This window comes from Lutjanus erythropterus, chromosome 18, assembly GCF_056507025.1.
Source record: "Lutjanus erythropterus isolate fLutEry1 chromosome 18, fLutEry1.hap2, whole genome shotgun sequence".
Taxonomy (NCBI): domain Eukaryota; kingdom Metazoa; phylum Chordata; class Actinopteri; order Lutjaniformes; family Lutjanidae; genus Lutjanus; species Lutjanus erythropterus.
The window spans coordinates 115,001-142,208 of NC_139334.1; the positions used below are offsets into that span (position 1 = coordinate 115,001).

At 45.2% G+C, this 27,208-nt stretch overlaps 3 protein-coding genes and 2 non-coding genes across 6 annotated transcripts in view; 1 reads left to right on the top strand and 4 right to left on the bottom strand.

Annotated features, from left to right (window-relative positions):
* Window positions 1-8,672, top strand: part of arid4a (AT-rich interactive domain 4A) — a 21,108-nt gene extending 12,436 nt beyond the window's left edge. The window contains exons 13-25 of the mRNA XM_084742275.1: window positions 123-217; window positions 1,662-1,759; window positions 2,373-2,610; window positions 2,734-2,945; window positions 3,455-3,616; window positions 3,865-3,946; window positions 4,058-4,280; window positions 4,375-4,437; window positions 4,518-6,203; window positions 6,591-6,695; window positions 7,161-7,316; window positions 7,699-7,845; window positions 8,008-8,672. Of these exons, the coding sequence (XP_084598401.1) occupies window positions 123-217; window positions 1,662-1,759; window positions 2,373-2,610; window positions 2,734-2,945; window positions 3,455-3,616; window positions 3,865-3,946; window positions 4,058-4,280; window positions 4,375-4,437; window positions 4,518-6,203; window positions 6,591-6,695; window positions 7,161-7,316; window positions 7,699-7,845; window positions 8,008-8,111 (3,371 nt within the window). The 3' untranslated portion in view covers window positions 8,112-8,672. The remainder of the gene's footprint in view (window positions 1-122; window positions 218-1,661; window positions 1,760-2,372; window positions 2,611-2,733; window positions 2,946-3,454; window positions 3,617-3,864; window positions 3,947-4,057; window positions 4,281-4,374; window positions 4,438-4,517; window positions 6,204-6,590; window positions 6,696-7,160; window positions 7,317-7,698; window positions 7,846-8,007) is intronic.
* A 2,126-nt stretch (window positions 8,673-10,798) lies between these two features.
* On the bottom strand, window positions 10,799-14,143 carry timm9 (translocase of inner mitochondrial membrane 9 homolog). The gene is made up of 4 exons (XM_084742363.1): window positions 13,944-14,143; window positions 13,034-13,082; window positions 11,877-11,972; window positions 10,799-10,959 (listed from the first exon to the last, which is right to left on the bottom strand). Exons 2-4 carry the CDS (start codon window positions 13,073-13,075, stop codon window positions 10,825-10,827), a joined length of 273 nt encoding a protein of 90 aa, XP_084598489.1. The 5' UTR covers window positions 13,076-13,082; window positions 13,944-14,143; the 3' UTR covers window positions 10,799-10,824.
* Window positions 11,233-11,318, bottom strand: LOC146310367 (small nucleolar RNA SNORD53/SNORD92). Its single transcript, XR_014772375.1, has one exon. It is a non-coding gene; the product is annotated as a small nucleolar RNA SNORD53/SNORD92 (small nucleolar RNA).
* Window positions 12,437-12,522, bottom strand: LOC146310368 (small nucleolar RNA SNORD53/SNORD92). The gene has a single exon (XR_014772376.1). It is a non-coding gene; the product is annotated as a small nucleolar RNA SNORD53/SNORD92 (small nucleolar RNA).
* A 3,640-nt stretch (window positions 14,144-17,783) lies between the features above and the next one.
* snx6 (sorting nexin 6) lies at window positions 17,784-26,399 on the bottom strand. Of its 2 annotated transcripts, none has more exons than XM_084742236.1 (14): window positions 26,299-26,399; window positions 26,081-26,131; window positions 23,866-23,970; window positions 22,891-23,001; window positions 22,675-22,796; window positions 22,460-22,583; window positions 21,973-22,068; window positions 21,772-21,877; window positions 21,472-21,547; window positions 21,122-21,161; window positions 20,935-21,021; window positions 18,965-19,124; window positions 18,681-18,766; window positions 17,784-18,353 (listed from the first exon to the last, which is right to left on the bottom strand). In XM_084742236.1, exons 1-14 carry the CDS (start codon window positions 26,302-26,304, stop codon window positions 18,300-18,302), a joined length of 1,224 nt encoding a protein of 407 aa, XP_084598362.1. In that variant the 5' UTR covers window positions 26,305-26,399; the 3' UTR covers window positions 17,784-18,299. The 2 variants fall into 2 exon arrangements, with proteins under 2 accessions (XP_084598362.1, XP_084598363.1); XM_084742237.1 differs by having other exon boundaries at window positions 26,081-26,128; window positions 26,299-26,348.
* Window positions 26,400-27,208: the final 809 nt, after the last annotated feature.

Sequence of the window (27,208 nt, forward strand, 5' to 3'; positions counted from 1 at the left end):
AACAAATATTACACCTGTGATTGGAAAACTGCAGAAAGACATGTCAGGATTTTTAATGATCACAGATGGTTTGTTCCAACATCACTGACGTCTGTCTGTCTCTCCGTCTGTGTGTCCTTCAGGGACGCCCATCAACAAGCCTCCAGTGCTGGGTTACAAAGACCTGAACCTGTTCAAGCTCTTCAGACTGGTCTATCACCTGGGAGGCTGCCACAAGGTGACTGCTGTCTGTCTGTCTGTCACCTGTCTGTCTGTCTGTTACCTGTCAGTCTGTCTGTCTGTTACCTGTCTGTCTGTCTGTCACCTGTCTGTCTGTCTGTCTGTCTGTCTGTCTGTTACCTGTCTGTCTGTCTGTCTGTTACCTGTCTGTCTGTCTGTTACCCGTTTGTCTGTCTGTCACCTGTCTGTCTGTCTGTCACCTGTCTGTCTGTTACCTGTCTGTCTGTCACCTGTCTGTCTGTCTGTTACCTGTCAGTCTGTCTGTTACCTGTCTGTCTGTCTGTCACCTGTCTGTCTGTCTGTTACCTGTCTGTCTGTCTGTCTGTCTGTCACCTGTCTGTCTGTCTGTTACCTGTCTGTCACCTGTCTGTCTGTCTGTTACCCGTTTGTCTGTCTGTCACCTGTCTGTCTGTCTGTCACCTGTCTGTCTGTTACCTGTCTGTCACCTGTCTGTCTGTCTGTCACCTGTCTGTCTGTCTGTTACCTGTCTGTCTGTCTGTCACCTGTCTGTCTGTTACCTGTCTGTCACCTGTCTGTCTGTCTGTCACCTGTCTGTCTGTCTGTCTGTCACCTGTCTGTCTGTTACCTGTCTGTCACCTGTCTGTCTGTCTGTCACCTGTCTGTCTGTTACCTGTCTGTCTGTCTGTCACCTGTCTGTTTGTCTGTCACCTGTCTGTCTGTCTGTTACCTGTCTGTCTGTTACCTGTCTGTTACCTGTCTGTCACCTGTCTGTCACCTGTCTGTCTGTTACCTGTCTGTCTGTCTGTCTGTCTGTCTGTCACCTGTCTGTCTGTTACCTGTCTGTCTGTTACCTGTCTGTCACCTGTATGTCTGTCTGTTACCTGTCTGTCACCTGTCTGTCACCTGTCTGTCTGTCAGGGTTTGAGAAGTGCTTGGATTTTGGATAAACTGTTTGAAAGTGTAATCACATTGATTGTTTTGTAGAAAATGACCCAGAATGATCGATCAATTAATCGATTGTCAAATCGCCTGTTTGTTTGTTTGGATCAGATGTTCTTGGTATTTATTGAAAACAACTGAACTCTACAGAAGAGAAAAATTAAAGGAAGGTTCACTATTGTAAAGACCAAACAACTGATCGATCAGTGGAAAAATTATTGATCACAGATTGATCACTTGTTGAAAAATAGGTGAAAACAGGTGGAGCACGTGTGTCCATGCGCTCCACCTGTTTTCAGTTTCAGTTGTGACAGGATTAATTAATTAAATCATTTTTTAATTAATAAAAAGTCTAAATTCTCTGATTTCAGTTTCTTAAATGTGAATATTTTCCGGTTTCTTTCCTCTCTGACAGTAAACTGAATGTCTTTGAGTTGTGGACAAAACGAGACATTTGAGGACGCCATCTTGGACTTAGCTCTGTTAGCCGTGCAGCTAGCGGTCCTGTTAGCTGGATGTGACACTCTGTTCCTCTGTTGCAGATCGAGTCTGGGACCGTGTGGAAGCAGGTCTACATGGATCTGGGGATCCCCGTCCTGAACTCCGCTGCGTCCTACAACGTCAAGACGGCCTACAGGAAGTAAGAGAGCACACCTGACTGACATCAGCACAGCTCCACCTGGTGTTCACACAAAGAAACACACACCAGTTTCTGTTGATGTTACTTTAATCTAATGTGAGTAAGAGCAGGTTGGTGTAAACGTCCGGACTGGATCCATCTCACAAACTGGATCCTTCAACGCCACGAGCGTCAGGGTTCCATAAAGTAGAACCTCCATAAAAATCATTTTGACCTTTGACCTCCAAACTCTAGGATCTTTCATGATAAACACCAGACTGACAGATTGCTTTTATTCTGTTAGTTTATCTTTTTAAAAATGAAATTACACTCAAATTGAATTTTGTGTTTATATATTTATCAGTGTGCAGCCATCACACGTATTAGTTTAATTAATTTAATTTTTTTTTTGGTTCGCTCTGCAAAGGCAGAATACAGGAACTTCCAAATAAGGTCAAAGGTCAAATTATCTGCCTCGACAACAAGAAAACTTGTGAACTCTGAGAAGTTCCTGCCCTTTTCCTCTGTAGGGCAGATTAGCTTCAGGATTTTCCTTCATCTTTTGGTTCGACAGTAAAGATGTGAAACTTAAATGAAGGTGAAGGTGTTACACGTACCTGTCTGTGACCTTCAGGTACCTGTACGGCTTCGAGGAGTACTGCCGCTCCGCCTCCATCACCTTCAGGACCATCCATCACAACAACCCCCGCCCTCCCACCACTCCGGCCAATCAGACGCAGGCGGGGGCGGAGCCCAAAGAGCCCGACTCACCGGCGGTGAAGGCGGAGCCTGTCGAGGACAAGGCTGAGGAGGCGGAGTCAGAGAGTGAGAGCGAGAAGGAGGAGGTGAAGGAGAGACAGTCGTCCCCGAGGGTGAGACGTCAGACAGACAAACTGAAACTTTATTCAGATCAGTGGACAGACGGACACAAAGCTGATTCTGTGTGTGTGTGTGTGTGTGTGTGTGTGTGTGTGTGTGTGTGTGTGTGTGTTCAGGGGAGGAGGAGGTGTGTGGGGAGTCAGCTGAAGGCAGAGAGAGACTCTCCCTCCAGACCAGAGAAGAGAGGAGGAGGAGACAACATGGATGAGCAGAGGGAGATGAGGAGACGCAGCAACAGGAGGACGGAGGACTCAGAGAAAGGCTCTGAGGAAGAGGAGGAGGAGGAGGACGAAGATGAGGAGGAGGTGGAGAGGAGGAGAGGAGACAGGTGAGACTGAGAAGGTTTTTCTTCTGCGAGTCTCAACATTTGATCAGAGTCACGGTGATCAGGGTTTTCCTGGAGACGGAAAATGAAAAGTACATTTTAATTTAAACTGGTCGACTGGTCAAACAGTCAGGAAACAGTCAGGAAACAGTCAGGAAACAGTCAGGAAGTCATTTGAAGCTGTTGATCACAGTCTACAGTCAACAAATCAGATTTTAAAATGTTCAGTTCAGAGACTCAGGGATTAAAAAACACCTTTAACACTAAAGATTGATCTTCGTTTGACTCTCCGTCTCTCTGTGTGTCTCTGCGTCTCTTCATGTCTCTTCGTGTCTCTCCATGTCTCTCTGTGTGTCTCCATGTGTCTCTTCGTGTCTCTCTGTGCGTCTCTTCATGTCTCTTCGTGTCTCTCCATGTCTCTCTGTGTGTCTCCATGCGTCTCTTTGTGTCTCTCCATGTCTCTCTCTGTGTGTCTCCATGTGTCTCTTCGTGTCTCTCTGTGCGTCTCTCAGGAGTGATAATGAGGAGGACGAGGACTCTTTGACGGGGACAAAGGTCCGGGTGAAGTACGGCAAAGGAAAGACTCAGAAGATCTACGAGGCTCACATCAAGAAGACGGACGTTGACAACGGAGAACAGTTCTACCTGGTCCACTACTACGGCTGGAACGTCAGGTCAGCGTTCTCTGAACGTTCTCTGAAGTAGAGCGGCAACAGTCAGTCCAATAATCAATTATTAAATTGATCACCAGCTATTTTGATAATCAGTTAATTGAGTCTGACGTCCTCTTGGACTTTAGGAAACAAGCACAAAACATTTCTGACATTTTATGACCCAAACAAGTGATTGATTGATGGAGGGTTTGAACACGGCGTGTGGTTCAGGTGGAGTCTGTCCTGACTCAGGTGTGTCTCATCCTCAGGTACGATGAGTGGGTGAAGGCCGACCGCATCATCTGGCCGGTGGAGAAAGGAACGAAGAAGAGACAGAGGAAGAAGGTGAAGGTGAGCTCGCCGTCTCGTCTCATCACTTTTACTCTGAAAAAAAAATAAAACATGAAATGGTTTTTGTTGCATTGAGTACGACCGGAGGACCGTCTCCGTCTGTCTCAACAGAACAAAGAGAAGGACGAGGCTGAGAAGGAGAGGGACAAAGACGAAGAGAAGACGCCAACGATGGCGGCGAAGCCTACGGGGGCGAAGCGCGGCCGTCCTCAGAGCAGGACCACGCCCACCAGCTCGGCAGGACGCAGCGTCTCCAAAACCCCCAGCAACGAGGGACGGTCCAACGGCAAGGGCAGCAGGACGGAGACTCCGTCCAACATGGCCAATGGAGACAGTAAGAGACACTGAGCACGCTCAGCTGAGTCACGTGTGATCATGATGACGATCTTGAGGTTTATTAATAATCAATAATGATCGTTTCCGTGCAGACACGCCTCGCAGGAGAACCAGGAGGACGTCCGGGATGTACGACTCTGACAGAGCGTCCAACGGTGAGAACACGTCCACTTCCTGTTTCTGTCCCCTGTCAGTTTGAAGAGATGTAACTGACTAATTATTTGTCTTCCTGCAGAGGAGTCTGGGAACTCGTCGGACGACAGCGAATCAGAAGACCCACCTGACAAAAAGCCGTCACCGTGGCGAGGGAGGAGTGAAGCCCCACCCTGCCAGGAAGAGGATGAGGAGGGGGAGGAGGAGGAGGAAGAGGAGGAGGAGGAGGAGGAAGAAGAAGAAGAAGAAGAAGGAGAAGAGGAGGAGGTGAAGGAGGAGACGAAAGAAACGGCCGCTAACAACGTTGCTGTCGACGCAGCCGCAGCACCTCAGCCGCCTGCCGGCACTGCTCCGCCGTGTCCCAGCATGCCTCAGGAGAAAGCTGACAAACTCTTGAGCCAATCGGAGAAGAAGGAGGTGGGGCAGGGGGAGGAGCCTGTCACAGAAACCGCTGTTTTCCCCACCCACCCAGACAAGGACAACAAAGCGTCTCCGGCGCAGGAGCGTGTCACAAAGACGCCGTCTGTGCACGAGAAGAACAAGATGTCACCTGAACAGGAAGTCCTTGTCAAGATGTCGCCCAGCAGGACGCCGCCTCCACATGCCGCTGCCGCCGCAGACAAATACAGGACGCCTCCTCCGCTACCCGCTGCCGCCGACAGACACAAGACGTCTCCTGAGAAGCAGCAGCAGCAGGCGTCCTCCCCTCAGCCCGCCCCCACAGATGAAGAGGACAGCAGGTCCACTCCTCTGTCCTCTCCTAGGGTCAAAGGTCGCCGGTCCAACCTCAAGGACACAGGCTCTGAGACTCCTCCCAGAATCTCTCTCTGCACTCCCCCCACCACTGCCGCTGCTTCCAGCCCCTCCCACGTGGCGGCGCTGTCGTCTCCTCCTCGTGGCGTCCTGAAGCGACAGGACGAGCCCATGGTGGTCCTCCACTGCCTCTCCACTCAGCACCTCCCCCCCGAGCTTCCCGCCGCCGACTCGGACACGGACTCGGCCACCGAGGAGGAGCAGGAGGAGGAGCGGGAGGAGGGGGCGGGGTCGCCGGAGGAGAGGAGGAAACGGAAGGCGGCGGAGCAGCGAGCAGCAGAGAAGAAGCTCCGCCCCACCTCCCCCAAAACCCCCCCTGCTCTGCCCAAGATGGCCGCTGGAGCGTCACCGTCCCAACTCCGCAGGGGGGAGTCAGAGAGGAGGAGCGAGGGGGTGGTGAAGGTAGAGGAGTGGCACCGCCCAGCCGAGGACACGCCCAGGGAGGTGTTAGAGGAGCGCCTGGAGCCAGAGGTGCACGCAGGAGCTCCGCCCCCTGCTGCAGAGGCCCCTCCCCCTGCAGAGGAGGCGGAGCCTCAGATGGGCCCCGAGGCACTGGTCTGCCACGAGGTGGACCTGGACGACCCCGATGACAAGGAGAAACCGTCCCCCTCCCCCTCTCCAGAGCACCTCCTCCTGATGATGAGGGAGCCGCAGCAAGCCCCGCCCCCGCTGCCTAACCTCCTCCATGCCTCCCTCCCCTTGTCCCACCTCCCCCAGCCTCAGGTCAGACCCTTCCTGCCGGCTGCCGTGCCTGGCTCCGCCCCCTGCACCCCCGAGGAGCTCCGCCCGGTCAGGAGCGCCGGCGAGGAGGAGAGAGGCGCAGCGAGGGCGGAGCAGGAGGGAGACTCCAGCCCTGGGTTTGACGGCAGCGCCTCCTCCTCCACTACTGTCGCCGCCGCCGCTGCCAACGCCACCGCCACCTCCCTGCTGTCACTGCAGGAGAACAAGGACAGAGGTGAGACCGCCGTTCAGTCCAAACACGTTCTGCTACGGTTTTGGTTTCTGACATGTTTCCTCCAAACAGTGTCCGACGGGCTGCGAGGGGGGCGTGTCACAAGTGTCACCCAATCAGCAGCGGCGCATATTTTAAATGCAGCTGAAGTGTGTGTCACAGACGTCACACATTAACCTCCAAAACATGACGAGTGACGACTGGAGCTAACGTTAGCATGCTAACAGCAGCAGGTTAATGTGCTGAATGTGGTCACATGACGCTTCAGTCGACTGTCGACTCGTACGAGCCGTCAGCTGATATAAACATGTGGGGCTGGTTGGACCTGAGTGTTTCTGCAGACCCCGTCTGATTGGTCAGAGAGTAACTGTGTGACCTTTGACCCCACAGGTCAGAAGCGGGTGATGGACTGTAACTCCAGCCCGACGGCCAAGAAACAGAAACGCAACCAGAAACGGCCGCACACGCCGGGGAAGGTGGAGAAGAACGGAGCGGGTGAGACTTTTTTTAATGAAAAAATGACTTCACACGTTTATTTGATTGATTGATTGATTGATTGATTGATTGATTGATTGATCCTGTCACAAAAAATATGTCCAAACATGAAAACAGGTAGAGCACATGGACACATAGAATTTTTTTCCAATAATTGATCAGTTGTTTGGTCCATAAAATGTTAATCAAAGTACAAAAATTAGTTTCATTATTGATTAATCCATTGATTAGTTTCACATTTATTCTTCATGTCAAAATGACGTCTTCAAACAACATTTTTTTGTCCAACAAACAGTCCAAAACTCAGACTCGTCATTTTCTGTCAGAAATGACAAAGAAGACTTACCTGTCCCCCCCTCTGCCCCCCCCCCGTCCTCCCCCTCTGTCCTCCCTCTCTGTCCTTCCCCCCCCCCCGTCCTCCCCCTCTGTCCTCCCTCTCTGTCCTCCCTCTCTGTCCCCCCCCAGGTCACAGCAGTGACAGTGAGGACCAGTCTCGTGTGTCGTCCCTGCCCCAGAAGTCCCAGAAGTCTCGTTGTCCCGCTCTGTCATCTCCGTCCTCTCACAGCAAAGACAAACACAACTTCTCCCCTCAGAGGACGTACAAGTGGACCTTCCAGCTCGGTAACAACTGCGCACATTTGAACTGCAGCGAGGACGTCTAAGACTCTGAGTTCTAACCTGTCTCCCTCCTGTCCCCCCTCTCTGTCTCCCTCCTGTCCCCCCCTCTCTGTCCCCCTCTCTGTCCCCCCTCTCTGTCCCTCCCTCTCTGTCCCCCCTCTCTGTCTCCCTCCTGTCCCCCCTCTCTGTCCCCCCTCTCTGTCCCCCCTCTCTGTCTCCCTCCTGTCCCCCCCTCTCTGTCCCCCCTCTCTGTCCCCCTCTCTGTCCCCCGTCTCTGTCCCTCCCTCTCTGTCCCTCCCTCTCTGTCCCCCCTCTCTGTCTCCCTCTCTGTCCCCCCTCTCTGTCCCCCTCTCTGTCCCCCCTGTCTGTCCTCTCTCGTCCTCAGACGAGCTGGACAGCATGTCGAGCACAGAGAGGATCTCCTTCCTGCAGGACAAGCTGCAGGAGATCAGGAAGTACTACATGACCCTGAAGTCTGAGGTGGCGTCAATCGACAGACGCAGGAAGAGACTAAAAAAGAAAGAGAGAGAAGGTAGGAGACGCACGGCATGCTGGGAAAAAAAAACAAATCACTCACTGGACGTGAGTTGAACATGTTCATACCGGGAGTGAACGAACTCTAACAGCAAAAGTCAAACTGATACTGATCAGATATTGATCACTCATCGTGTTTGTGTGTCTGTGTGTCCTTCAGTGTCCAACACGACGGCGTCCACCTCGTCGGGCTCCTCGGACACGGGCATGAGTCCGTCCTCGGCCTCGCCCACGCAGAACACCGTCGCTGTGGAGTGCAGGTGATGACACGCCCACCCAGACCCCGCCCACTCGTACATTATCACTTCCTTCTGCTCGGCCCCTCCTCCTTCCAGCCACAGACTCCGCCCACTCAGTCAGCTCTGAGGGCATGATGGGAAATAAACAAAAAAAACAAACCACGCTTCCCTCCAGGTCGGTCTGAGCTCCGACTGACGCAGTGGCTGATGGGAGGGCGGCGCTACCACCTGACCTTAGCCCCGCCCCCTCACCAATGGACTGACTTCCTGTTTGAGGAGACAAACGAGACTGAATCAGCCGTCTGTTCGGTCGCCACAGAGAACCTCCTTGTTTCCTTCCTTCCTTCCTTCCTTCCTTCCTTCCTTTCACCGGTGTGTTTTCTAATTTCAAAATAAAATGACAGGTTATTGTCTGGGGGTCAGAGGTCACCGGTCGAACAGAAACAGCAGCACAGCTCATTATGCAAATTTATTTTCCTTTCTTTTTCATTCACTCACATTTTTTTAAGAAAACAGAAAGAAAAAAAAAAGTTTCCCGACTTCCTGCTGTGAGTTTTTGGCCTTTTTATAAAAATCAGAGCTTTTATTTTGGTAAAAACAGAAGTTTGACGTCACAGCAGGAGAGAAAATGAAATCTTTGTAGAGACGAACTTTGTTTTTGTGTCAAATGATCAAAATGAATTTATTTATTCAGTTGAACACATGATTCCAGGTGTGTGTGTGTGTGTGTGTGTGTGTGTGTGTGTGTGTGTGAGAGAGTGTGTGTGTGTGTGTGTGTGTGTGAGAGTGTGTGTGTGTGTGTGTGTGGGTACGGAAGATCAGTGATGCCAGAAAAAAAATATAAATTTTTTTTTTCAAATTTTTATTGAAAAAGCCTCGACCTTTAGTTTTGAGTTTTGAAATGTTTTATTTCATATTTGATATAAAATCTTAAATCTCATAATTTAAACTTTTGATTTACAGACGACTCTGAATCTCAAATCATAATTTAAATTCATTAAATTAAAATGACCTCATAATAACTTAATTAGTCTCAAAAATGTGACTCAGGAAATTTTGTTAACGACTTTAAAGTCACGAGTTTCACTCCGTAATTCTAATTGACTTTTTAATATTTTTAATATTAAAAAATTTGTTTCTACATAATATAAATGTTGATTTAAAATCATAAAAATCAAATAATTTCTTGTATTTTCACTTGGCTTGACTTGGTATCATAAATATGATTAAAAGTAAAATTTGATTTAAAAAGTTTTGCTTCAGTTTTTCAGATTTTTGTCTCATGAATTCATTTCTTAGATTTTTTTTTCTGTCTGATTTGATCTTCCGTACGTCGAGTCCTGATCTCGCTCCTGGAGGATCTCTGCTGCGCCCCGATTCTTCTTCTGTGGTGTCCTGTCTTCACTCTTCCTCTGTGGTGTCCCGTGTGTGCGGCTGTGACAGACAGTTGTCGTCTTCTTCTTCTTCTTCTTCTTCTGTGGTGTTTTCTGTGCGCGGCGGCGGCGACAGACGGCTGTTTTCAGCTCGGGAACATTTCTGTGTTTTGTACATAAAAAGTTCTTCTTCCTAAAGAAAAGAATAAACCACGACATGTATTTGATCTACATTTTACACGCCTGTAAAGAATGATTTATAATATTTTCTAAGAGAAAAACTCTTTGTACTGTTTTCTGTAAGATGAACTGTTGGGTTTTTTTTTCTATGTGGTGTTTTGTTAGCGGCGGTTTGAGAGCGACGACTGTAAATACAGAAACACACACTTCCTCCTGACACGCGACGCCATGTTGGAACTGTGAGCTCTCTGTTTCTAATAAAGTTTCTAAATACGTCAACACAAGTCCGAGTCCGAGTCCCAGTCCTCCTCCAAACCCCAGAGAACAACTGGAACGGTGCATTCAGGTGCTCCCGTCAACTTGTGTACTCACTGATTTTATGTCTAAAGGAACAGTTCAACATTTAGTGAAAACTACGGATCGACTTATTATGAAGCCACAGCAGCAGGTAGCTTAGCATTAAGACTGGAGACAGGTAGCTTAGCATTAAGACTGGAGACAGGTAGCTCAGCATTTAGACTGGAGACAGGTAGCTTAGCATTAAGACTGGAGACAGTTAGCATTAAGACTGGAGACAGGTAGCTTAGCATTAAGACTGGAGACAGTTAGCTTAGCATTAAGACTGGAGACAGTTAGCTTAGCATTAAGACTGGAGACAGGTAGCTTAGCATTAAGACTGGAGACAGGTAGCTTAGCATTAAGACTGGAGACAGGTAGCTCAGCATTTAGACTGGAGACAGGTAGCTTAGCATTAAGACTGGAGACAGTTAGCATTAAGACTGGAGACAGGTAGCTTAGCATTAAGACTGGAGACAGTTAGCTTAGCATTAAGACTGGAGACAGTTAGCTTAGCATTAAGACTTGACACAGAGGGAAACAGGTAGCTTAGCTTAGCAATTAATTGTAATTTGAAAGAATTATTAAACTGAGTTGTATTCAAGTTAATAATTAAGAAAACAGGATCATATTTAATACAAATTTATTTCAACAATTAACATCATTAACATAAATACTCAGATTAAAGGACCATTCTGCTGTTTCTGTACATGAATGACAGAAATCTGAACCTGTGAAACAAAACATCATCAGAGTCTTTATCGATCCAACATTGAGGACCTGCTGCTGAAGGGGGCGGGGCGTGGTGGGCGTGTCCGGGTTGATGGGGGTTTCAGGTTTCAGTCCGGATCAGCGAGGTTGTCCCAGCAGTCCGGCTTTAGCAGCCAGAGCCTCGTTCTGCTGGATGTGGTACTCCTGGAACCTCATGGAGATTCTCTGAGTCATCTTCAGGTACTTCTGTAGACACGACTCCGAGCAGCTCGACTGGAACAAAGACACACAATCAATTAGTGATTATTGATTATTAGTGAGAGAGCAGGCTTTAAGAGAAAAGAAAAATAAAATAGTTCAGAGGAGGAACAACGGGTCCAAACGTGGAGGACATGGCGTCCATGTTTGGACCCGTTTTTTTAAATTTTGAAAAGATTAATTGATCAATTAATTGAGAACTGATCAACAATAAAAATAATCAATAGTGTAAGTCCTAAACTAAATATTTTTGTGGCAGAACAAGTTTGTATTGAAACTGGCACCGGATTGGTCAGACAGCCAAGAGAAGTTGTGACATCACATGACATCATCAGCTCACTGAGCGAAACCTTTTCTCAGCATCATCACTCCTCCCCAGCAGCCAATCAGAGAGATTGATTGATTAGAACACATGTGATTCTTCTTTGTGATTTCTACGTCTGCTGACTGTTTGTCGTCTGGTTGATGACAACTCAGATGTCTGAGTGTCCTTGAACGCCTCAACAGCAAATCTTTTTTTTTTTTTTCCACTGAAACATGAATGTGTGATGATGGATTTTTGACCCGCAAAACTAATCTGCATTGAAGCTATCTTAGCTTAGCATAAAGACTGGAAACAAAGGGAAACAGTTAGCTTAGCTTTGAATACAGCTAAAACTATCTTAGCTTAGCATAAAGACTGGAAACAAAGGGAAACAGTTAGCTTAGCTTTGAATACAGCTAAAACTATCTTAGCTTAGCATAAAGACTGGAAACAAAGGGAAACAGTTAGCTTAGCTTTGAATACAGCTAAAACTATCTTAGCTTAGCATAAAGACTGGAAGCAGAGGGAAACGGTTCTCTGTTCTCGACTGAAACAAAGTGACGATGAACGTTTGATTTTCAGAAATAATCAGCTGTTTGTGTTTAAACGGTTGTAATTTTTCGTTCACCTCGTCGGGCTTCACGTCCCTCGTGGTGAAATCTTTGACGCAGTCCATGAAGCAGTTCTCCGTCACCTTGTTGTACGTCCCCAGAAACTCCTTAAACTGAAGAACACACAAACAGGAAGTGATGTCAGGTGGATGATCTCTGATGTTCAGCAGACAGTTTCTGATGTGAGATATTAATAAATATGTTTCTATTTTTACAGTCTGGTCTCAGGTTTTATTTTCAGCACAAACTCAAACAGTAAAAAGATTTTTTGGAACATTTTCTTCATATATTTATAGAAATCAGAAGCTTATCAGAGCCATTATTGAAACTTTGACAAACATTTTCTGACAAATAATCGATTAGTGGAGAAAATGATCAATGAATAACTGCTACAGAAAAAAATGGAAAAATATGTCCAACTGTTTCAACTGACAAGACTGTGACAGGATTAATTGATCGATTGATCAAGAAAATGATCCCCGGATGAATCCCTGTCAAACATAAAGAAATAAAATCAATATAATTGATCCCAACTGATCCGTTCACAGCATCAGACTGGAGTTGAACTGGCACCGGATTGGTCAGACAGCCAAGAGAAGTTGTGACATCACGTGACATCATCAGCTCACTGAGCGAAACCTTTTCTCAGCATCATCACTCCTCCAACAGCCAATCAGAGCGGCTCTAGTCTGAGCTGGTCGTGTTCACTGTCACATGACTCATCGTCTGTCTCTGACCCACAGGGTCAATAAAGGTTCATTTGAAGGTGACGTCCAAAAGGACAATCAACAGTTTTGATTTTTTATTATGAAGCACATTAAAATATTTTGTTAGAAAACAGTTTAAACATTAATCAGTTATCAAAAATGTAAATTCCATCTGTTTAAAACTTTATTTTTATTTATTTCAGCAGCATTTTCAACATTTGAATCAGAATCAGGTTTATTTCTGTGCAGGTTTACACACATGAGGAATCTGCATTTATGTTTCAGTGGATCAAATTATTAAATTAATTAAAACTTAATTATTAATAATATTTAACTTCTGCTTCTGTTTCTCTGCTTCATTTATTAGTTTTTATATTTTTAGCCCTTTGATTTAAATGTGATTGAACTGAGAATTCAACTTATTCATTATTATTAATTCAAATCAATAAATCAGTGGGATCAGTTACCTGTTTGATCTGGTCCGACTCGGACACCTGAACCGCCATCATTCAGAATCTGTGAAACAAACAAACAAACAAACAAACAAAGTCCGTTCAAACATCAAAGATTCTGGTTCATGACTGCAGCCTCATATTAGACTCATTAATCGATCATTTTCTCGATTAATTGATTAATTAATCCTGTCATAGCCTTTGATCTATTTGTCAAGTCTTTCTTGTAACAATTATTTTAATTATTGATCAAATTGCTGATTACTTTTTTTTTTTAATTAACCGATTAATTGTCATCAAAGCACCTCAGAGTTAAAACAGGAGCAGACACATAATAAAAACGATCAAAATAAGATGCAAAATACATTAAATAATAATTATTAATTATTACAAACAGTCACAAACGGAATCTGCAGATTTTCTTATTCTGCAAAATATTTTTTGTAGCTTATCATTTTAGTTTGAGACAATAAAAAGCAGAAATAAGCAAAAACAAAACATTAAAATAAGAATTTAATGTGAATCTGATTTTGTTTGAAAAGTCAAACTGTGAAACACATGGAGGCTAAAATACAGACTTCAATATGAAGCAGAATTTACTGACTTTGTGTAACAATTAATCATCAATCCTCCATCAATAACCACGAACAATCAATCAATAATCACTGATGTGGTTGATGATATTCTGACTTTTACAAACAGAAACTGCAGATCGTCTCTGCTGATCCTGCAGCAGCTAACGGCTAACAGCTAACGGCTAACAGCTAACGCCAGTTAGCTTCTTTAGCTTCATCTCTCTGCGGTTGTTTTCAGAGTTCAATTTTTTATTTAATCGATCGATCATCTGATCATCAGTCCGTCCGTCAACATACAGAACAATAACCTCATCGATGAGCTGAATATGTGTGTGTGTGTTTGATCTCACCTGCGCTCGAGCTCAGATGTGAGGCTCCTCTTGAAGGGCACGTGAGAGACGCTGAGCCGCACATTCAAATCCTTCGAAACTTTATTTAAACTCACTTTGACGAACAGATTTTAAATGTATTTCAACATTGAACCGTCAGATTAAATGATTATTAAAGGATCGTTGAATTGATTCACGTCCGTTTGAATATTTTTTTTTTTAAAGAAAAGATAAAAAGTCAAAATGTGACGAAAGTTAAAACCGGAAACCAGCAGCGTGTCACTGAAGACACGGTCCGGACTGAAACAGGAGCCGAACAACACAAAGTTCCGGCCTCCTGACTGAAAAGTGAAAAAAAAAAAGAACAAAGGTGTGTTTTTCGTTCAGATCCAGGGCTGGAAGTAACTGATTACAAATACTCAAATTACTGTAATTTAGTAGAATTTTGGGGGTACTTGTATTTTTATGAGTAGATTTCCACATCTGTACTTAAGTATGTATTACAGTATTTAATCTGCTGAGTGAACATCATCGGCTGGTTTGGTCTGTAGGAAACATTTTGGATGGTGGAGAATTTTTTTTACAGTTTAATCAAAACAAAACAAAGATTCTGTTGAAGGATCAACGGCTTCGAGGAATAAAATTCAATCTTTATTAACTCTGTAAAACCACGTGATCACGTCAGAAACCTGCGCGTGACTTTAGACGCTGATCTTATTTCTAAAACTGCCTTTTATCACCTCAGAAATATATCAAATGTTAGATGCTTCTTGTCGTAGTCGGACTCAGCAGGCTGGTTTACTGGAATTCACTTTTTTCTGGACTGACAAAGCCGACAATAAATAAACTCCAGCTTATTCAGAATACAGCAGCTAACAGAAACTAAAAGGTCTGAACACAAAACTCCTGTTTTACCTGTTTTATCTTCTCTTCATCGACTCCCAGTAAAACAAAGAATTGATTTTAAAATACTTGTTATAGTTTTTAAATATTTTACCGGTTTATTTCCTTCTTCTGTTGTTGACGTCCTCACTGGACCTAAAACCAGTTCTAAATCAGTTCATGGTGCTTTATGGTCTTGCTTTAATTTTGCAGCACATTGTTGTATAAATGAAGATCACAAAACACATCAACATGAGCGTCTGCAGCTCAGCTGGTCAGTCATCGGTCAGTAGTTGTATTTTCACACGTGTCCACTGTGTCTGCTCACTGACAAAACTACAGTTTTACAGTAAATATCCAGTTAATCTGCTGTGACAGGAGTTTTCGATGTCACGACCGTCGCTACTTTGCACCAGAAACACTTGTGGGTTAAACTATTTATTAGTATTTTATTGATGTACGACGGCAGTTGTCTCTGGATGTCTCTAAGATGTTATGCAGCTGCCTGCCACTAGTCGGCGCTGCAGCCCCTCAGGATGTTGTTTCAGTAAAGTTGGACTGATGACAGTTTGTAAAACCAAAAGTTTGTCAGTGTTTTGATATAGAAAATGGAAATAAGGTTGAATTTCAACGGTGACAGAATAATCAGACGGTGAAATCTATAAATTCCTGCAGTTTTGTGTTGACAAACGTTCTTAAACTGTTTTTCACAAAGTGGTGAATCTGACCCCATCTGTGCCGGTGAATCACTGAGTCTTTCCAGGACGCCCCTTTAATACCCAGTCATGATCCTGTCACCTGTTACCACCTCACCTGTTCACCTGTGGAACCTCCTGAACCAACAGAACGCCTTTATATTTACAAAAAACATTAAAGTTTATCAGTTCAAACATTAAATATCTCGTCTTCTTTCTGGATTTAACTGGATATAAACTATTATTATTCACATTTCATGTTAAATCTAACTGACAGACGAGCAGCACAACATTTACTCGTGAGCCGCGTCGCTCGCAGGAAACTCTGACACACAGAGGAGTTTAAGAAAAGTGTCCGTAAAGTTTTATTCAGTCTCAGTATGACCAGGGTGGATTACAGACCTGCTGAAGTTTAAACAACTAAAATGTTGTGAAGTTCATAATCATCCGTTTTTATTTTCTTTTTTCATCACGTCTCCTGGTTGAATCAATAATGGAAGCTTTGGTCACATAAGAGTGAAAAAACATTCGTGTACAGTGAACTTTAAAAAAGAACCGAAACAAAAACTGAACTTTTTCTTTACAGGAAATCAAACGGAGCGACTGATCGACATTAAGGCAAACAGACTGAAGCTCCACCGTCAGCTGGAATGACAGAAAAACAAAAACAGCTACAGTTAGTGATGAAGACGACGATGAAGATGATTAGCGTTCATTAGTCAACTAATACAAACATATACAAGGCTTTTTTTTTTATTTAGTGACGTTACACTTTAATAAGAACGGGGACCAAGAGCTGGACTCGCAACGCCCTCACGCAGCAGCAGAACAGGAAGTTCACCGACAAATTAAAACCACCCCCAGACACACACACACACACACACACACACACACACACACACACACACACACACACACACACACACACACACACACCGCCAAAATAAGATGACAGAGAACAGAAGATGAGGACAGAGAGAGACGCTGAAGACGACTGAAGCAGCAACAAAAGTGAAAAAACTGAAGCGGACAGACGGACGTCAGACTGATCCACCTGCGTTGTAAAAACCCTCCATGTTGACCAGAAGTTCCTGCCTGTTTCCGAGTCCTAAACGTCCAGTTTTTTTCTAAATCAGGATACGTCAAAGTGTTTCCTGGATGCTGTAACAGCCTCTTCAACGTGTCGCCGCGGAAACACGATGCTCGGGTTTATTCTGCCTGAAGTTCTGCAGCTCATGATGAAGCTGTGATGAAGACGGACGCTTGGAAACAATCATGGAGGACAGACTTGTGACGGAGTTTGTCATTTTACTAAACGCTTGTTTCCAGGATGTGAACGGGAAACGAGCTGGAGGCAAATATGTTGGTTTTTTATGTCCTGCTCCTTTAAACTGAGCTAATAAATGCTAACATACAGTTCATGGTTTGTGCTAAGCTAACGTTAGCTCACCATCAACGTCTCCCTGTGATTTCTGCTCTTTCTGAGGGTCTCATGTACCCACACGCATCCGTCTGCGTCCGGCGTCGTCTTTGAAAAGTGTCCTCCACCTGTCCACTTCTTCTGTAGATATTTACAAAGCTAATTAATTATCTGCTGAGCAGGAAGTTAACTGTTTATAGCTAACTGATGTTTACTTCACAGTTAACCACAGTTGGCATAAGGACAGCTGATTTGGTGGTTACCTAGCAACAATAAAGGAAAAAGATGCAGTGCACTGCTCTTTTTTTTTTTAAAACCTCGTGGTGGACCCGCCCGACGCGCTCTGTGTGATCGGAGCTACAGGTGATTGGACTGGACTCAATAAAAGACTAAAGAACCGCTGGTAAGATGGAGGTTGTTGCAGGATGGAGACCGGTTTGTACTGGGACCAGCAGCACCTCCTCTGAGTGACCATCACACGTTTCTGCTTCAGTAGGTTCTGGATGCAGATTCCATTCATGTTAGCTTGTTAGCTAATGCTAGCTAAGCTGCTGAAGTGAAGAATTTCTTCTTCGGGTGTTTGAAAATGGCTTTTCGACCACGTTAGGTCACATGATCGGCTGGATAGTTCACCTGTTTAATGATGAACTGAAATGAATCATAAAATGACCCGATCCATCAGAGATCGAGGAACGTTCAAACAATCAGCACGTTCTCCTCTCACGTTTCTGTTCCACACTGGAGTTTAAATGAATTTTGAACGTTCTCCGAATAAGCGTGTCTGTTTATGAGTCATAACAAATCATTCGTGATCTTTTGGAAGGAGCAGATGTTTACAGATGTTAAATTGATCAAAACGTTAATGGAGTTTGGCGGCAGTGAGACAGAGTTAAAGACAGCTGATCAGCTGACAGTCGAGAACTCGTCCTCACTCGTTATTGTCAATTTTCGCTACCGAGCTCATCCTGCAGTGTTCCTGCAGTGTTCCTGCAGTGTTCCTGCAGAGCTCAGAGTATTAGAAACTGTTGGTAACAATCAAGAGGGAACCTGCTGACTGTTCCACATGAAGGTCACTCAGGAGACTACGGTTCTGCTGGACCAGTAGAACCAGTCCAGGTGCTGCTGGAGACAGAGGGAGAGGAAGAGGGGGATGAAGACGATGATGAAGAGGACGGTGTCTGGTTAGTGATGAAGACCACACACAGACTTCCTGTCTATTTTAACCCTCTGTTCTCTCTCTCTGTCTCTCTTGTCCACAGTTCTCAGTGTCGCTTGTCCGTCCGTCCGGGCTCCGCCCCGTGGTGGGCGTGTCCAGTTTGAGATGGGCGGGGCTGTGACGGAGGGGGGCGTGTCCAGTCGGATGCAGGCAGGGTCACACAGTTAAGTGTTACCTTTCAGGACGCCCAGACAGCTCTGCAGCAGCTGCAGGTTCCCCTGCAGGTGAGAGGGGGCGGGGTCACACACACACACACACACACACACACACACACACACACACACACACAGGTGTACAGGTGAGTCATGTGACACGACAAAGAGAAAACATTAGCAGAGCTCCATCATGTACAACCTCTGCTTTCTATTGAATCTTTTCTGTTTAACAAACATGTCAGACGTCTGAGAGCTGAGGACAGACTGAGGCTAACGGTTTCCACCTACTTCCCCCCTGCTGAATGCTAAGCTAGGCTAATCCCCTCCTGGACGTGTCTCTGTCTCCGCTGATAAGGACCAACAGGTGATGCTCTCTGCAGGACTGGTTACCTTGGCGTGTTTGAGCTCCAGTTCTGCCAGCTCCACCAGGTTCTTCCTGAATGCTGCCACTCGTCTCGTCTTGAAGTCTATGAGCTCTGCGTTCAGAACAGAATCAGCTGTTAGAGACGACGGCGGGCGTGTCCACACGTGTGCCGGATCTGACCAGCAGAGGGCGCCGTTTCACAAAACTAAACTGACTCAGGATCAGGAGTGAAAGTAAGAAGGACGGACTGTCTGACCTCCTGTCCTCTTTTCTTACAGTTATTCTTCCAGAAGAAGAAAAGTGGACTCACCTTGCTTGGCAGACTCAGAGATCTTCTCAAACTTGTGGCAGCAGAGCTGCTGGCTGGTCTCGGCCTGCAGTACATCTCTATTTTTGGCTCGAGCTTTATCCAGAGCCTTGTTAGCGTTCTCGTAGTCCACCAGAGCCCGGCTCCTCCGGTACAGCAGGTCCTGCAGCGGGTCAAACCACATTAAACCACATTTAATATGTAACTCGACCTAACATCTGAATGATGAAACACTTTTTCACTCAGAGGACTGACGTGTGTCCTCTTCACGCCGTCCCACACCTGCACCAAATACACAGATTGATCCACTGCTGAAAATAGTCCCTGTCAAATGCAACATTTCCTCCTGATCGTTTGATAAAAACCCTCAGCAGCAGGTGGAGGAAAAACTGCACACAGCCGAGCATAAAGGAAAACAACAAAGAACCTGGATATGATATTATTGTTAAAAAGTTTCTACGAATATCAGGAAATAATCTGCTCAAAATTCATCCAAATCTTTTTTTTTCTGTTTTAGTGTTACCAAGACGACCAGAGGGAAACCATTAAAACAGTATTAACTTTGATGAAAAGTCTATCACAACAGAGAAGTTTCCTATCAATAGATATTGAGTTATCGATCATGTCTCTGGAGGGTTGGTGAAGTTTGTTGTGTTGATCAGGACTCGGTCACCTGCTGCCACGGCAACCAAACAGCAGGAACAGAGTTCCTGCGTATGAACGAACCTTGTCGTCACCTGACTTAAAGGAGAAGTGTGTGATTTCCAGCGACACCTAATGTTCAAACCTTAGATTGCATCTAAGAGGATTTACCTCGACACCGCCCCTCCCTCACCAAGAGTACGGTGGCCGTCAGCGGACAAAATGGCGAGCGAAAGCTATCTCACAACAAACTAGTTATGTGTGTAGGATGAATCACCTGTCCAGCAGAAAACAGGCAACCTCGGCGTCACTGTGAAGACGTTTGTCCTCCATCAGCGATTTCCATCGTGTAAACACTATGCCGATGTTGATTCGTGTTTTTGCCGTTTCCTGTCATGTTTGCGTTTACTTTCTTCGCGTCTCTGCTTCTTGGTTGACGGGATTCACTGTCCGCTGCTTTTTGTTCTGGTACAGTGTATGTATGATCCTCCGTTTGTCAAAACTGTGCCAGTCAAGGTTCACAACACTAAATGGTCTGCCAGCGATCACCCGCGTCAATCCTCCCCGTCTACTTCTGTGTTTACGCTGCGGCGTCTACGTAAGGTCGCCATGGGCTTCCCAAGACTCACTGTTAGTGCAGTTTGTCCGCTCTGCGCTGCCGTAGACGGCGCAGGATGATGATCTCCGTAAGTCGACCTGACAGTATGTAAGTATAAATGGCTATTTCTAAAGTAACGGGAACATATAGATTATGAGTTTATGTTGATCGATAATAATAAATAACATACTTATATATAATATTTCTCATTTATGTACATAACTTCCTGTAATTATTACACACTGGTCCTTTTAAAAAAAAAAAAAAAACAACAGACCAGCGGTCCGTCGTCGTTTCATCTGTTTCATGTAACTCCGCCTTGTTTCTCACGTGTCGACGGGGCAAACAAAAAAACACAGCTGTGACCTGATTGGCTGTTCGTGGGTCCCTGCGGCACAGAGGGATACGATAGGCTGTTTGAGCACATGTGAGGTTTGTAGCTCACTCCAACTATGACAGGCTGTCTACGAGCGGGGGCGGAGTTTGAGTTCAACACGTTTAAATGAAACTACTGAACATTTTATTGATCTACTTCCTTATTGCTATCGATGACGTGTCAATCACTGATAGCTAACGGTGTCTTTTTATCTTTTTATCGCCCAGAGTCTGAGCCTGAACCAATGGGCTCAGAGCTGAGAGCCACAGACAGGAAGTCAGACGTGTTGCTGGTTTGAGTGTGAACATGAGATCTGTAATAAAAGCAGAGAAGAAGAGCAGACCGATGCACTCTGACCTTTGCAGCCTGCGACTCTCTCAGGTAATATTTCAGCAGGTCGGCCAGTTTCAGGTCTTCGTCTGCTGCGACGCGAGCTTCAATCTTCTGTAAAACAACAACAGACACACAACGATCAGAACGGCCTGCGGACAAAAGTGTGCGGACGGCCGCGGGTGCAGGTCGTGTGACGTGACAACAGACGTACCCTCGTTTTCTCAAAGAGCTCCGACACTTTCAGGAAGAACCTGAAACAGAACAAACAGGAGGAAGTGAAGTCAGCATGTCGACATCATGATGATGATGTGACGTGATATTAACGGCTGTGATGATTCAGGAGCTTCAGAACAGCTGAAACATTTCTGGTTGTGTATTTAACACGTTATAAAAAATATATTCTTGTGTCCAGGTCAGAATCAGGACAGAATCACTTCCTGCTGTGTGTGATGTAACTTCCTGTGTTTGTACTGATGTGCGGACCACGCCGACCCGGATCTTCTTTTTTCCTTTTCTTTGGCTTTAACCTGAAAACACCAATAAAGAGACGTCCGTTCGTACTTGCAGAGGTCTGTGGCGTCCTGTGTTCCTAACGTGTAGAGAGACGAGGCGATTCTGTTGATGTCGTCTGCAGCGTCTGAACACAAACACACAAACCAAAGTCGTAACGAGACAAAATCAACGTGAAAGCCGTCAGAATGTGAGAGAGACGGAGACTCTGTGTGTGTCAGTGGAAATGTCCTTCAGAGGACGACTTTTTACTTTAATACTTTGAGGACACTTCAGAGCCTGAACTTTTTCACTTTTAAACGTGTCTGTGGATGAATGGAGGACGTGAGGATTTATCAAACGGACTCTTACTTTTGTGCGAGCGAATCATTCTGTCAGATTTGGCCGAAGCGTCTTTGACTCTGTTGTGGTATTCTAACAGGAACGTCTTCTCGTGCTCAAAGAAGTCGTCCACGTCCTGAAAAACAGACAGTAAATGAAATAAATGAAATCTGACAGACGAGGACGGACGCGTGCGAGACCATGGACTACTTCTTCTGGCGTCTTTGTCACCTTGACTCCGGCCACCAGGACGCCGTCGGCAGACTTCACCACGTTCTTAAAGAAATCCTCCAGCTTCTCCTTCTTGTTCTTCCCTCGTACACTCAGCTGCCAGACAGCAGAGGTCAAAGGTCACACAACAACAACATGAAGCAGAAAAACATTTCCTTCACTGATCAATATTTTCTATCATTTTATAAACCAAACAAGTATCGGGGTGAGTGTCGGTGAGTGTCGGGGGGAGTCGGGGGAGTGGCGGTGAGTGTGGGGGGGAGTGTCGGGGGGAGTCGGGGTGAGTCGGGGTGAGTCGGGGGAGTGGCGGTGAGTGTCGGGGGGAGTGTCGGGGGGAGTCGGGGTGAGTCGGGGTGAGTCGGGGGAGTGGCGGTGAGTGTGGGGGGGAGTGTCGGGGGGAGTCGGGGTGAGTCGGGGGGAGTGTCGGGGGGAGTCGGGGTGAGTCGGGGGGAGTCGGGGGGAGTGTCGGGTGTCAACAGTGACTCACGTCCTGGTTGTACTCCAGGAAGACGTGGAAGTTGAGGTCTTTCCTGAGGACAGGATGAGCCGCCACGCGACACAGGAAGACCTCGTGCATGGCGACGGTCTTCTTGAAGATGGCGAGGTACTCTCTGCGTGAGAACAGACAGAACGGTCAGAGCGACAGACAGCGGAGCCGCGTGGACGGACGACTCTGAGGAGAACGTTCAGATGGGGACTCACGCCTCCAGCTCCTGCTTCATCTTGGTGAACTCCTCCTTGGTCATGGATCCTTCTCCCTCGCCGAGCTTCTGCAGCTTCTCTCTGGACGCGTCGAAGTCTGGTCTGGGGGGGGCGGGGGGGATCTGCACAAGAACAACACCATCGAACACAGGAACACAGGAACAGCTGGAGGAAGCGGCACACGTGTGTGTGTGTGCGAGTGTGTGCGGTTCTTACGATGTATCCTGCGTAGTCTTCGTTCTCGACGAACGAGTCGTGCAGCCAGATGAATTCTTCATGCTGTCGGACCACTGAGAACTCGTTCTGCTTAAAGTTGGGGAGCGTGCTCTGTGGGAACAGATCAGCTGACTGAAGAACACATATGTAGAACCCATCGGTGTAAAATACAAACACCGTCTGTAAACGAGGGCTGAACCGTGACGAAATATCTAACTGTGATTGTTCTGATACTTCAACTGAAATATTTTAAAAAAGCTCTTTATATGTTCCACAGGCTACACTCTGAGAAATAAGGGTTCCAAAAGGGTTCTTCCTGAAGGGCTGTGGTTCTACTCGGAACAATTTGCTTCTGAAGAATCCTTTTTGGAAGAGAGGGTTTGTCAAAGGATCTTTGTGAGACTAAGAGTTCCATTAAGAAACCTCTTCATCCAGGAACCTTTTTCAGAAGAAAGAGTTCTTCAAGGATCGCTAATCCTTGAAGAACTCTTTCATCAAAGGTTCTTTGTACCATAATATAAAAGGTTTTCTCAGTAGAACCTCCTGGGTGGATTCCTGTTAGCACCCTTGGAAAGATAGAGAGGGTCTAGATAGAACCTTAGGGTTCTAGGTGGATCCATTGCACCATAAAAGTGTTCTATGTAGAATCTGTCACAGGGGGTTCTAAGTGAAACCTCTCACAGATGGTTCTAGATATAACCCTTTATGTTGGGTTCCAGGTACAATTCTTTTAAAAGTTTCCAAGTGAACTTTTATATATATAAAAAAACAAAAACAAAATGGTTCTCCTATGAGGACAAACTGAAGAACTCTATGTGGTTCTAGTTAGAAGCTTTAGTTCTAAGGGTGTGTGTAACGCTGACTGAGGGGCTGTTTGGTAAATGGAATATTTTTCAGAGTGTGTAAGTTTGATTAGAACCACCTGAGAACGTCACAGTGCAGGAACGTCCTCACGGAGACGGTAAACAGTCTCACCTTGGTGTGGACGGTAAACTTGACCTTGTCTCTCTCGCTGAGAGCGTCGGAGATGTCCACCTGAAGCGTGGCGTCCGTCTGCAGGTCCACGTTCACCGCCCGCGGCTGCAGGGAGGAGGGACAGAGGCCACATATCCCATCATGCACCACACCACACCGATCAGCAGACACAATAAGACCCGCCTGCCTCGACTCGAGCGGAGACGATAGAATCTGTGTTTACTCGCTTCCACTGACACCTGCAGGCGTCGCTGAGGCGTCAGGAAGTTTGACCGACATTATGGAAAAACAAACTTTAAAGATGGCGGCCTCCGTGCAACATTTCTGTCTTCGTATCTGGACTTTTTCTGACTGTTTCTGGTGAATCTGTGTAAATCAGTGTTTCCAAACGCTTGAGTTTTTTTGTGAGTTAACAGGTCAGATCATCGATTTTATTCCTCAAACCTCCAAAAAAGTTGAGAAAACTCACAATTTCAAGACAACTTACTCTTTAGTTTGGAAATAAACTAAAAAATATACTGTTGATCTAGTTGGATCATTCACTTTAAATAAAGGTTTAGAGAAAAAACAAAAGGATATCAAACTTTGTTCACTGTGAACCTGATTCGTCTTTATTTGGGTGCTTGAACATTAAATGGTTTTAAGTGAAGACTCTTAAAACTTTTAATTTATATAATCAATAATTTAATCAATCATCCTAATTTAGCTGTGATCAAAGAGCACATGTGACACTAATCTCTAATATTTAAGCTGTGATAACCTTCAACGTTTGAGTTTATGAACTAAATGAACTGCTGATTTATTTGGGTTTACGGTGTTAAGATAATATGAGGCGAAACAGAAATGGTCCAAAACCTTCATATATGTGGGAATGAACTCTTTATCAATAAAGTTTATTGATGAGGCCTGTCATGAATCGGGTCATGATAGTTTGTCATCTTTTCGTCAAATCCCGAACACGTGAAATTTGATTCACGCAAATGATAATAACAATACAAGCAGAATTCTACAGACGGATCTCAGTCTGACAGAACCGTCAGAGAGACAGACGGTCTGTGGACAGACACTGACAGAAACTGTCTGTTGGCACTCTGAGGGGACAGACTTCTGTTTAACGGTCGACAGATGAGGGTTTGATACAGATTCCTGTCAGAAAAGTCTGTCTGACAGAAAGGTTAAGAGGTGAAAATATACTAAATATAGTGAACACTTAAACAATATTGATTTTTCTCAGGCGTCTAAAATATATGTCCCTGCTGACTCTGTCCTCTGCAGGACATCGATTAGCTTCCTACACCAGTAACTCCTGCTGCTTCTCCAAACTGGAGGCGTGTCGACCTCCATCTACTGAAGGAACCTCATAGAACCACACTTCAAATAATACACTGTCCCTTTAATGATTCAGTGTTTCTGACTGATGGTGAAGACGTCATATTTTTCACTCTGTTCTGACATCTCATAAATCTGTTGCTATCACGTGACTCCGTGATGAAAACACACAGAACACACTGGGAACACTGGTGTGGAACTGGATCTCAGCCGAGGACCAGACAAACCAGTAACACAGACTGGTTCCACATAGCACAGATGTCTCACTCTGATCTGTTTTTACTCTGAACTTTACACAGCTGACTGGAGCGAATTATCCAATCACCATCAGACAGAGCTGTGTGTGTGTGTGTGTGTGTGTGTGTGTGTGTGTGTGTGTGTGTGTGTGTGTGTGTGTGTGTCATGTGACAGCCCGATGGTTCACCAGGACAGCCGAGCAGCTGATTAACAACAGGTTAATGATCTGAAACAGACGGTTAGCTTTGCTGCTAACGTTAGCTCAGCCTCTGCTCCAGCAGTTAGCTTAGCTGCTGGAGCTAACGGCCTGCAGCTGGGTCAGTGTTTGGACTCTCAGCTGGAAGAACCAGTTCAACCGCAGCTCTCTCTCTCTCTCTCTCTCTCTCTCTCTCTCTCTCTCTCTCTCTCTCTCACACACACACACACACACACACACACACACACACACACACACACACACACACACACAGGAGCCCGTTAGCATCGAGCTAACGTTAGCCGACAGAGCTAACCTGGCTGGAACATCAGAGCTAATGCTAACTAGCTGCTACAGCCGAACCGAATACAACACAGAGCTGACAGACAGACAGGTGTACCGGCAGACAGACAGACAGACAGGTAAACAGACAGGTAATAAGTGAGCACTCACTCCCCGGTCCTCCTCGGAGAGGAAGTCGGGTCCGTCGTCCAGCCCTTCCTGCTGCGGGGACACAGACACACAGAGCCGTTAGTTACCGACACACACCGACAACACGACCCGCGGAGCGGCGGAGCCTCCACGGGGGCCCCATCGGGCTCCGCGGGCGTCTGACCAGCCGAGAAAAGACAGAAAAACAGAGACGGAGCAGAGAAAAGACACAAACCCACCATCATGGCTGCCAACGGGTGGAGACAGGAAGTGCTGTGACGTCACGATGGACAGCCAGCCAGATTTCATCGAAAAATTCAACCCACGAAGAAGAAGACGTACTTATTAATTTCAATAAATAAATAAGTAAATAAGCACATAAATGAATAAATAAACTTAATCTTTATAACAGGCCTAGATAAATATTTTTACAATTCACAATTAATGTGTAAATTACGTGACTGTCTGAGCCGTTGAAACTATGATTTTTTTAATCATACAATTTTATTTACGACTTAACCTCAAACCTCGCAAACATGTACCCAGTATTTCTCTTAATTATTGTTCATATTTGCATTTAAAAAAATATCAAAACATGAAAAAGAAGAACAGAGTAACTCTGAGAGGTTAAATGTAACTAAGAACATTTATACATTTCCTTTTCTATTTGTTTTATTTTGTTTTTGTGGAAATATTCAAGAACATTATGATAAACCATGTATAAAAAAATCTATTAAAAACAAATTAATATAATTTGAATGAACTCAACCAACTATAACAGCAAAACTACACACTTTATACACATGAATGCATCAGTAATAAACATCTTATAATGTAATATAATATAATATAATATAATATAATATAACGTATTTACAAAATTATCTCATTCACAGGGGGAATATTTCTGCAGAACAAATACTTTTATTTTGATACTTTAAATACTCATCAATACTATGATACTTTTTTCTTAATTTGGGTTTTGAATACAGGAGGAGTATTTTTACAGCTGTAGTGGTATTTTTTTTTTTTTTTTTTATTTAACTGAAGTTAGGGAGCAAAATATTTCTCCTACCACTGAATTAATTATTTGTTTCTAACAGAAAAAAAATAATAAATAAAAATAAAAAACACAATAATGAACAGACT

Excerpts from the sequence above, each read along its gene's own strand:
- snx6 (XM_084742236.1), bottom strand. Across the intron at positions 22,069-22,459 it reads TCCTGGAGTACAACCAGGAC|CTGAGTGTACGAGGGAAGAA; the intron begins GTGAGTCACTGT and ends GCTGTCTGGCAG. Across the intron at positions 21,022-21,121 it reads AGCTCTTTGAGAAAACGAGG|AAGATTGAAGCTCGCGTCGC; the intron begins GTACGTCTGTTG and ends GTTGTTTTACAG.
- timm9 (XM_084742363.1), bottom strand. The coding sequence starts at position 13,075 with ATGATGGCGGTTCAGGTGTCCGAGTCGGACCAGATCAAACAG. Across the intron at positions 11,973-13,033 it reads AGTCGGACCAGATCAAACAG|TTTAAGGAGTTTCTGGGGAC; the intron begins GTAACTGATCCC and ends TGTGTTCTTCAG. Across the intron at positions 10,960-11,876 it reads GGGACGTGAAGCCCGACGAG|TCGAGCTGCTCGGAGTCGTG; the intron begins GTGAACGAAAAA and ends TCTTTGTTCCAG.